Genomic DNA, 10656 nt, shown 5'->3' on the forward strand with positions numbered 1-10656 from the left:
TGTATCCGTGGAACTTGGATCAGTGGATTTTATTTGGAAGTCTCCGCGATGTGCTTTATAGGGGGTCTAGAGAAATTTATAAAAGAAACATGTAAAACTTATACATGCATAGACTCGGGGCATGTTATAGTTGCTGACAACAAATTTGACACCACTGATATAGACAATAACTGATAAATATGTTTTGAGTTACTCACATGTGCTAAATTGATAATAACATGTGTCATGAAACTTTAAAGACTTTTTGCTACTCACACATTAGTAATGTAGACAAAAGTAACATAATTTGGGTTTGGATTTTGAATAGAGTTGATTGAATGACAAATAAATGTGTCCTTTTCAGTGGAATTTAACAAGTCGGATCATGAATTCTCGCCTGAATCTGATCTAGAAACAGATGGTACGGATGAACCAGTTCGACAAGCCAGGACCTTAGAAGAAGGTGAGATGAAATTGCTGTTATATTTTATCTACAACTACATACTGCTAACTCTTGTATAATAATTGTGAAGATCAATATGATAGAAATTAAGTTTTAATGTTTTGTTCAATCTGTTGTGGAACACTAAATTGAACCTACCTATGGTTGGTTTATAGAGAATCTAAATGTCTGATTCACGTATTTAGTAAGGACATTATCCTATCTTATCTTATATCCTAGTAGGAAGTAATTAAATTGGGTTATAGGTGTGTGGTAGAGTGGTTGCAAAATCTATGGAGAAACAGAAGCTAGGTAAACTAAGACAATTTAGGGCCATGAGATACCTGAACTCAGTTTTCCCTGTATTATGCCGTTACAATTTAATCCCCCAGGTAGTTATTACATCTGGTTAGCCATTTATAGCAAGAAAGAGGTGGGGGAACCTGTACTTAACCATTCTTAACTACTTGTTGTGTATAAAGTCAGGCTGGATGTGTAGACAGGGCGCGTCTGGCAAAAATCTGGATCGTGGCTGTGCATTTTCCCATTATATGGTGTATTATTATTAATCAAACTGAAATATTCGTTAATTCTAATTTCAATTTCAATTTTATTTCACTTAGACTTCTTCTAGAAGCGCACACTAACACACCTAGGGTGTATGATTATTATTGCCGTGCTGTGATGTACCATATTATTTTCTGGTTAGTTAGTTCTCGGGTGTGCTATAACTAGTCCATAAGGGGTGCTATATCCCGTTATTCGCTATATCGTTGCGTGCCTGCGCAGGCGCATCGGACGGGTTCTGCGCGCGGTGCGGCAGCGGGGAGCAGCCGCAGTGGATCCTGCTGTGCGACGCGTGCGACGCGGGCTACCACGCCAGCTGCCTCAAGCCGCTGCTGCTGCGCGTGCCCAGCGGCCGCTGGTACTGCCCGCCCTGCGAGCACGTAAGACCCTATACACACACACACACACATACACAATACGAAAAACACACACAAATTATTTACACGTGAAAAAAGGCAGAATAATAATAAAATAGAATCATATGTATGATGTCATCACATCATTTAATTTATTAAAAATTATGATATATTAAAATTAAATAGTATATTTTACAGAAACTCATAAAAAATGAGATGTTTTTAATTCTCTGACTTTAATGTGGGTTAAAAATTCAAAATCTTAAACAATAATATATTATTATTCACGTTTTAATTTTTATCTTTTAGAATCTACTTATAGCTTCACTAGAAAAGGAATTAGTGCAATATGACGAACTTTTGGCCACTGTGGAGGCGGAAAGAGAAAGAAAGCTGCGAGAAGAGCCAGAGAAGAAAGAAGAAGAAGAGAAGGTTGCTTCGGAAGAGAAAAAAGAACAGTCTGAGGAGAACTCCGATGACGATTCTGGTAAGCGTCTTGCAAAAGCCTTATTGAAATTTGCATTTGATCTTGCAAAAGCCCTATTGAAATTTGCATTTGAATGATGATGATGATGATGATGATGAAGTGTACAATAATGATGTTGTTAATGAACTTCCACCAGACGGCAGCAGCAGCTGGTCGTCGTCGTCGGGCGCGGTGTACCGGCTGCGCGCGCGCCGCCAGCTGCCCGTCTCGTACCGCGCGCAGGAGTACGACCGCCTCATCTCCTCCGCTATCAAGGTGCCAACCAACATGTATAGCATTATGCTCCTTATTGTGTACGTGATAAGAGCGATTTTTGTTCGACTCAGTATGTACGCTTTCAAGGTAACGAGTACGACTATAGGCTTTATTGTGGAGGTAGTAAGAGATGTTATTGTTTGTGTCTCACCTCGATAGCAGATCTATTAAGCTTATGATTTGTTTTAATTCACTTATTCGTGAGTGTTCACTCTAAATTTCAAGCGTTTTTATTTTGTATGTAGGAGGAGTATGTTGAGCCAACTACAAGCGCAGGCAACCAGGGTAGAGGAAAGGATATCTCCACTATCATCGAGGCAGCTGAAGAGGAAAAACTCAAGGCGGAGAGGGAAGCCATAGAACAGGTGTGTGTGGACAGGTTTAAATTTTAATAATATCGTTTATATACGATTATTTAATGTCAATTTACTATTTTCTTATTTTTAATTCTTTGAAACGGTATCAACTTTCTTATAAGGAGTTTTGTGTGCATCACTTAATTGTCAACTAGATTTAAGTTATTTTAGACTTTTAAAATAAAACGTTATTCTATCTACAATTTGTCAAAAATTGTCGTTGCCATAAATTATTGGCTATCATTCAACATTAAAATAAAATGTTCGCATCAACAGGGCAAGCCGGTGGAATCTAAGAAAGTGAAACGCAAGCAACGCCGCAAGGCGCGTAAGCTCAACTCGCTCGACGTTCCGTCTGAAGATGATGATGAAACCGACGAAGATTTTAAAGATACTGGGTATTTATTAATATAATTGCTCTGATTTATGTTTTACTGAAATGAAAAAAGAATTTTATTAACATTTTATTTACATTAAAGCTATTTTATATTGACCACCTATTTTATACTGTTTGTGCACCTCGGCTCTGTCCGTACACAGGGCCAACAATTAGTATTTATTCTTTAACTTCTATATAATCTAAATGGTTACAAGTGGACAAAATAAAAAATTTTCAAAATTTATTAAAGCCTCTTCCTGTTTTCAGTATTTATTGAACTGTTTATTTAAAATTTCACCACATTGAAGTCAATTAACGGTTTCTTAAATAAAAATAATTTGTGTTTCCCTCTAGCATGGACTCGTCATCATCCGACTTATCATCCAGCGGCGACCGCGACAGTTCGAGTTCCGGCGACTCGTCGCCGTGCGTGCGCGCGCGCCGCCCGCACCGCCCCGACCACCGCGGTGAGGACCACCTACACTTACACCTACACCTACACTTACACCTACACTTACACCTACACCTACACTTACACCTACACTTACACCTACACCTACACTTACACCTAAACCTACACTTATACCTAAACTTACACTTGCACAACCATATCCTGAATATATAAACAAATCAAATTCAATTTGTCTTTCTTTCAAAAAAGGCATTTAAACTATATCTGCATTAACCTCAACAATACAAGTAATAATACCAGTTAAATATGACATAAGACTTTACAATATTTAAAATCGTGTAAAGACTGTTTTGCTGTCATTTTTACAATCAATAAATAAAACGGAGGAGGTTTTCATGCTTACGTGTATTTTTTTAATCGGTACTAAATAGTTGTATGAATTATTTTACAGATAGGAAAAAATTAGTTGAATCTTCACCAGAAGTGAAGAAGAAAAAGAAAGGGGTTTTCGAGGACAGCTCCAGCGAGTCGGCCGGCGCTAAGGAGTGGTCGAAAAAGTAATGTGCACTTGTTCAAATTAATAAAGAAAATACGTTTCTATAATTTTTCATGCTTTTTAAATCAATCGAGTTTATGATTTTTTTTTGTCATGTTATATTTCATTTTACACGTTCTTAAACATAATAGAGCTAATATAATAGTGATATTTCCTGGAAACTAACAACCATAATTACAAAAAAGTATAGTCGAAAAAATGTAGAGGCCTGGTATCTGTAGCTATAGTCAGTTGATAGTTTGTTGGGCCACCTACCCCGTCGATCTATTGAAACTTAATCAAAAACACGTTATTAAAAATTGCCGTATATGTATAAAACATATAGCTCATATTTATATAGCAAAGATTTTTTTGGGTTTGGCAGGTAACACCTCTATTAACCGATTGACGTAATTTTTTTTTTTATTGGGAATTGTCGTCATTTAGTTCAAATAACTGGTACCTTCCTCCCCCCCCCAGAGATAACTAACTCGAGTAACTTTAATTTAAACTTTTTTTAACAAGTACAATAAATTATTGTTTTGTTGAAAAACTTCATCAGTTCACCTCTTCATACCTCCACATCCACCGTCGACAGGTCCGAGGAGCACAAGCCGAAGAAGCAGTCGAAGCGGGCGCGTCACGGGCGGCACGGGCGGCACGCGCGGCACGAGCGGCACGGGCGGCACGAGCGGCGCGCGCGCAGCCGCCTGGCGCAGTACGACGCGGCCGGCAACGTGGTGCGCGCGCGCGTCACCTACGGCGGCCTCAGCGACCGCGCCGACAACGACTGGTCGCCCAAGCACCGCACAAGGCAGAAGAAGATCGACTACACGGAGATGCCCAACACCGAGTCGGAGGACGTGAGTGCGCGCCGGCGATATACGCATAGAATCATTTATAAAAAATCAAAAACCGGCCTTTTTAATGTGCTATGTTACAGATGGTGTTCTATATCGTGTTCTATATAGTTTCATTTCATACATTGCACATAACGAGCGCGCGTTAAATCCTCAGGAGATGCACAAGTCCAGCGGCAAGCACATGCCGGACAGCTCGGACGAGTTCAAGCTGGACGACTCGGAGCTCAGCTCGCCCGCCTCCCCGCGCTCCCCCGCGTCCCCCCGCTCCCCGCGCTCCCCCGCGTCCCCGCGCTCCCCCGCGTCCCCCCGCTCCCCCGGGTCGAGCGCGGAGCGGCGGCGCGCCATATCGGAGCTGATACGCAAGACGGCGGTGGTGCCGCTGGAGAAGCTGCCCGATGACGTCACGCGGGCCAAGACGGAGGCGCTGCAGGCGCATCTTGGTATGTGCTCGCTGTTTACATGGTTGTCTATGAAATAGTGATTGGCGTCATTCTATCATATATATCCATTATATCTAATGGAATGGCGTTTAGGTGATTTTCTGAATAAAATTTTTTTTTTTTTTTTGCTTCAATGTCAATGAGTAGTTATTGTCGTTGTTAATTATTATAATAGCTTTGGTAGTTCAAAACTCTTTACATCTCCATACCATGTGTAAATTTGTATGCAGATGCGCAGGCGGCGCTGGCGGCGGGCAAGTCGGCGCGCGGCCGCGGCGGTCGCGGCGGCAGGGGCAGCAGGTGCGTCCATACATACATACATATATCCTTATATTTTGATATCGAACAATATAATTACTAGAATAGAATGGATATGTTATATTATATTAATGAAATTCCGGCAAACGAATGCAGCCTTTTTTGAGTTCTGATCGGTCGGCCGAATTATATGCTTAACTTGTTCAATAAAATTTATTTTAATAAGAAAAAAAAAATTACTTGAAATTTTTTTTTCTTGTTTTATTCTACCCCATTTACATTAACTTTAATAAAATAAACATTTATATTATCTAATATCAGTATTTTAAATATGTCATTATTAGTCTATATGTACCGTTTGATCTTCGGCGATTTTTCAATCCTTGGTTAAAACTTGTCCCGTCGGTTTGCCCGTAAAATATAAAGGACATTTAGTTGAATGGCTGCATAATCCCATATTTGACGGACGGAATAACCAAGGATCGAAAATCGTCCCTCGATAAAGTAATATACCGTGACGTGCGGGCGCAGGGGCCGCGGGCGCGGGCGCGGCGCGGGCGGGCGCGCCGCCTCGCCGCGCGCCGACGACGCGCTCGCCAAGCTCGTCGGCGTCAAGATCAAAGGTGCGCGCACACACACGCACACACACACACACACACACACACACACACACACACACTCACACACACACACACACACATCCATGTGTACACCCCCATGTGTACACACACATTAACGAATGCGCACGTGCGCATGTGTACGCACACTTTAATGCAAACAGGAGCACGCGCACGCGCTCATGTGTACACACACACCTTTATAGAAACGCGCGCGTACTTATGTACACACGCATAACGTACCGTAAGGCACACACGCGCATACAAACTGTATACATTTAATACAATTTACATATTAATACACCTAACGCACTATATTACTCTTACCCTGCTAATATACTGCTATATTATATTGTACAACAGTAAGCCTAGTTTTGTGGGTTCCTATTGATTAAATGCTAAATGTTAATGTTATACTAAATTAATATATGGTAATATATTGTTATCGCTTGATTATATATCATGTTGTCTAAACGATATTTGTCTTTAATTTACTATTTTTATTAACTTGTGTTTACAGATTTACGACCAGATACTACACCCCTACGACCAAATCAGGTAAATATTTGAATACAATTATAATTATTAAAGTGAAAACTTCTTTTAGCGCACTGTACAATACACATTTCTTCGTAGATAGTAGGTATATATACTGATCCGTCACGTCAGAGATGAATATCTCGATTTGTTGAACACGGTCAAATGTACCCAAGCGCCTACTGCCAATAAATAAAAATTTATTTTTGTAACCATACAAAATAAATAAAACCATCGAACCTGTTGTCTCTTAAATATCCTAAAAATAAATAGTTATAAAAAATCTCCGTGACACAGGTAAAAATAAGAATTTAATAAAGCCACGCACTCGCAACTTATTTGTGTATTTCTGCTAATCAATGCATTTCCACAATCACTACAAACAAATTCATTATTGAGTGAATTTTTAAGTTTATAGAATAGGTATTCTATAAACATTAAAATTTAAATACTTTTTTCTGTTTGCACATAAACAGTTGGAACGCGAGAAGAAAAGACAAGAGCGCGAAGCGAAACAAGCGGAAAAGGAAGCGAGAAGAATGGAGAGACTACAGAAGAAGGAAGAAAAAGAAAAACTGAAAGAGCAGAAGGCAAAGGAGAGAGAAGAGAAGAGATTGGCGAAGCTCGCCTTGCAGGAGAGCAAGCGGATGAAGCGGGAGAAACCAGAATTTAGGGATGGTTATCCGGGGGTTCCTGAGCCATATGGTAATAGACCGGAAGGGTTTCCAGGGGTTAGACACCCCAACCCATTCCCGGGGGGGAGACCCCCAGAATTTGATAGGTTTCCGCACGGACAGCCTCCTAGACTACAGGTTTGTTTACTTACTGGCTTAGATACAACAATCCATACCAGTACCATTTCTAATGGATTTGATGCTTCATGTCCTTTGTGGATACTTGAGACAGGCTACATTATATATGTGTCGCTGGTCGGTTTTCTTAATGGAATTTTATTGATATAATACGCTGTTAACCCTTGTTAGTTTTTAGGATTCATTTAAATAGCCATTTCATAATTCATTTCATGTTTTCGATTCGAAGATCGAAGAAGATTCGAAGATTTCATTTTCCGTCAGATTCAGATTTTCTCATATATCTACCATGTCATGTCATTCGCCATTGCGCCATTGCGCCATTGCCATAAAAACAAATATAGCCATTGCTATATTTGTTTTTATTTTTGTATATCAAATCACACGGGACGAACAGAATTATGATATGGACAAATATACACTGTCGCATTTATAATATCCGTAAGGATTAATATGTTATGAATCCATCAGGTGCGTCCCGAACTACGCGGCGTAGTTGGCGAGAGGAGAGCGGACCAGCTCGGCCTGAGGGAAGGTGTGTACAAACTGACATCATTATAAAACTAAAATCGGTCAAGTGCGAGGCGAGTCGGACTCGCGACTAAGGGTTCCGTACGAACGAGCTCAAGAGTAACTGCAAAAAAAGAACTCATCCAATTTATGACCGTACCAACCCTTGCATGACTTTGTTTTTTATTTGGCCATGTGTATTTTTATTATTTGTTTTATAGACTAATGAAAATTTTCAACCGTTTACTATCACGGTTTATGATATACAGCTTTGTGACAGACGGTCAATAAAGTGTTTGTGATAATCCGTTTTTACGGAACTCTTAACTATCAAGCCCTTAAGTACAATGGTAGAGTAGTACTCAATAAAAACGTAGCGTATGCCATTCATTTCAAAAGTATCTCCAAACATAAAATGCGTACCATAAAACGGCTCTATTGCGACGTACCCTTTTCTTTCCTCTTCCCAGTCCTTTACTTTATTCCTCTCGCCAATCCTTTCTTAATCCCTTCCCAATTTAAAGTCGGCAATCCATTTGTAAAGGCGTAAGGTCTGCAATGTACTTTATGCCTCTCTAAATGTTTATGGGCGGTGGTAGCGCTTACCATCAGGCGACCCACCAGCTCCATTGCCGACTGTGACGTTTGTTTGTTTGTTTTAACGCACTAATATCTGGAACTACTGGTCCGATTTGAATAATTTTTTCAGTGTTAGATAGCCCATTTATTAAAGAAAGAATTGGCATATATTATAATATGTACTACGGGCGAAGCCGGGGCGATTCCGCTAGTTTATAATATGAGTAAGGATCGGTCGGGCTGTCCGCAGGCACGCTGTCGGTGGCGGGCTCGCCGCAGCCCTTCGCGCCACTGCCCGAGGAGCCCAGCGTCATCACGCGCATGCCGCACATGCTCAACCACTATCGGTGAGTCACACGCGATTGATAACTCGACTGGTTGGCGCAGAGGTCATTCTTGCCTCGGTTGAGGAAGTGTGAAGTGTGTGTAGCACTGCCTTCCTTTTTCTTACATCACATTTATATCAAATGATTAACATGGATATATAGTTCTTCGTAGCATTATGGGCGTCGTTATATCGAAGAAACGCTGGAAGTCCCGAGACAGATATTGGTGAAAACTAAAACTACATTATAAAATGTTGGAAAATAAATGTTCATAACCAATTATGAACCCGTTCACCTAACAAAATAAACACACCTTTATTATAAAGAATTTGAATGCTACGAAACTACAAATTGAAAAGAAAAATCTCATAAATAGATCCCGTTATAATATATACGACTTTAGAAATTTTGTTTGAATGAAAACTATTGAATTTGGAGGTCGGGTCAATTTAGTTAAACGCTAGTAGATAATTGTTTGTAGTATGAACGAATGCCTTACGGTTTTATTATTGTTTTGGAGATCACATATATAAATAACAATCTTCGGTAACTATTGGCCCGGATAGGCTATATAGATAGGACGCTCAAAGACAACTTTAATGTTGTGTTTCAAAATGCTAGTTACACTACACCCATTAATGACGTTTCTAGAGATAGCGACACTTACTGGAAGTACAATAAAACTTTTATTGAAACGCAGGTAAAAGAATAGGATAGACAGTATATTTAAAATAGCCGTAGCGGTCAATACATATAATTATGGTTGTATATCTGTCTGTCATTACGCGACCTCAATTTTTGTAAATCTGGGAAAATAATTGTGTGCACAATACGTGGAATAAATTTACATAACTCTCCACGCTTGTTACAGGGGTCAGATGATGTATCCACCGGGAGGTTCAGGTTACGGGCCACGCGGCCAAGGCGTCATGTACCAGCTGCACCCGGGCCTCGGGCCCCAGGGTCGGCCCTCGTACCCGCAGTATTACTACCCACGGGGTCCACCCGTTTCTTCTGCACACGGGCCTCACGGGCCCCCGGGACCTTCTGCCACGCCGCCACACGGCCCGCCCGTTACGTCTCCACACGGACCTAATCCATCTCCGCACGGACCTAATCCATCCCCACACGGGCCGATTCCATCTCCACACGGTCCTATCTCATCTCCTCATGGCCCTATTCCATCCCCACACGGCCCTCTACCATCCCCACATGGGCCTATACCTTCCCCACATGGACCAATTCAATCTCCGCACGGTCCCATCCCATCACCGCACGGCCCACCGGTATCCTCTCCACACCATCCTACTTACCGTCCCGGCCCGTTTCCTCTCCGCCCAGTAGGTAGACCAGATTCACACGGTCACTCTGTACCCTTCCCACACGGTATGTCACCAGGGCCTAGTATGCCACATGGCCCTAACGTTCCCCACGGGCCGAGTCAGGGGCCAGTAAATATGCAACATGGTCCTCCAGTTTCGTCTCCCCACGGCCCGGCCGGTGTGCCCCACGGCCCCACAATGCCGCACGTTCACCCCGCGTCCTCGCCTCACGGCCCGCTACAGATGCCACGTGGACCGTCCCCTGGCCTAATACAGGGCGCGAGACCGCCTGGGCCCATTCCCAACCCCACAATACCCCGTCCCTCTGAAGGAACAGTCTCTCCCAGCCGCCAAAACTCCCCTGACAATTTACCCATTAAGATCAAAGCTGAGGTAAAAACGGAGCCAGAGTACCAGTCCCCGCCTGGCTCACCTTCGCAGCGACCAATCTCGCCTGAGCTTCCGCGCAATAGAATTAAACACACAGAAAACAAGGATGGGCGTCGGCCGCTTGGTCCCTACGCTCCTCAATATGGGCCGTACGGTCCCTACGCCCCACCTACCTCGGCTCCGGACAACCTTCAGGCGCGGCTCCAACACCCACTCCGCATGCCCAGCTTGCCC

General features: G+C 42.2%; 1 protein-coding gene across 1 annotated transcript in view; it reads left to right on the forward strand.

Moving 5' to 3' along the window:
* Positions 1–10656, forward strand: part of LOC119834282 (remodeling and spacing factor 1) — a 17363-nt gene that overhangs the window by 5203 nt on the left and 1504 nt on the right. Inside the window, exons 9-25 of the mRNA XM_038358618.1 lie at positions 344–442; positions 1211–1368; positions 1654–1831; positions 1968–2086; positions 2332–2451; positions 2719–2840; positions 3176–3288; positions 3685–3790; positions 4367–4631; positions 4786–5071; positions 5302–5371; positions 5861–5952; positions 6467–6504; positions 6960–7295; positions 7767–7830; positions 8635–8731; positions 9582–10652. Of these exons, the coding sequence (XP_038214546.1) occupies positions 344–442; positions 1211–1368; positions 1654–1831; positions 1968–2086; positions 2332–2451; positions 2719–2840; positions 3176–3288; positions 3685–3790; positions 4367–4631; positions 4786–5071; positions 5302–5371; positions 5861–5952; positions 6467–6504; positions 6960–7295; positions 7767–7830; positions 8635–8731; positions 9582–10652 (3334 nt within the window). The remainder of the gene's footprint in view (positions 1–343; positions 443–1210; positions 1369–1653; positions 1832–1967; positions 2087–2331; positions 2452–2718; positions 2841–3175; positions 3289–3684; positions 3791–4366; positions 4632–4785; positions 5072–5301; positions 5372–5860; positions 5953–6466; positions 6505–6959; positions 7296–7766; positions 7831–8634; positions 8732–9581; positions 10653–10656) is intronic.

The sequence above is a fragment of the Zerene cesonia genome, chromosome 19 (assembly GCF_012273895.1).
Source record: "Zerene cesonia ecotype Mississippi chromosome 19, Zerene_cesonia_1.1, whole genome shotgun sequence".
NCBI classification, from domain to species: domain Eukaryota; kingdom Metazoa; phylum Arthropoda; class Insecta; order Lepidoptera; family Pieridae; genus Zerene; species Zerene cesonia.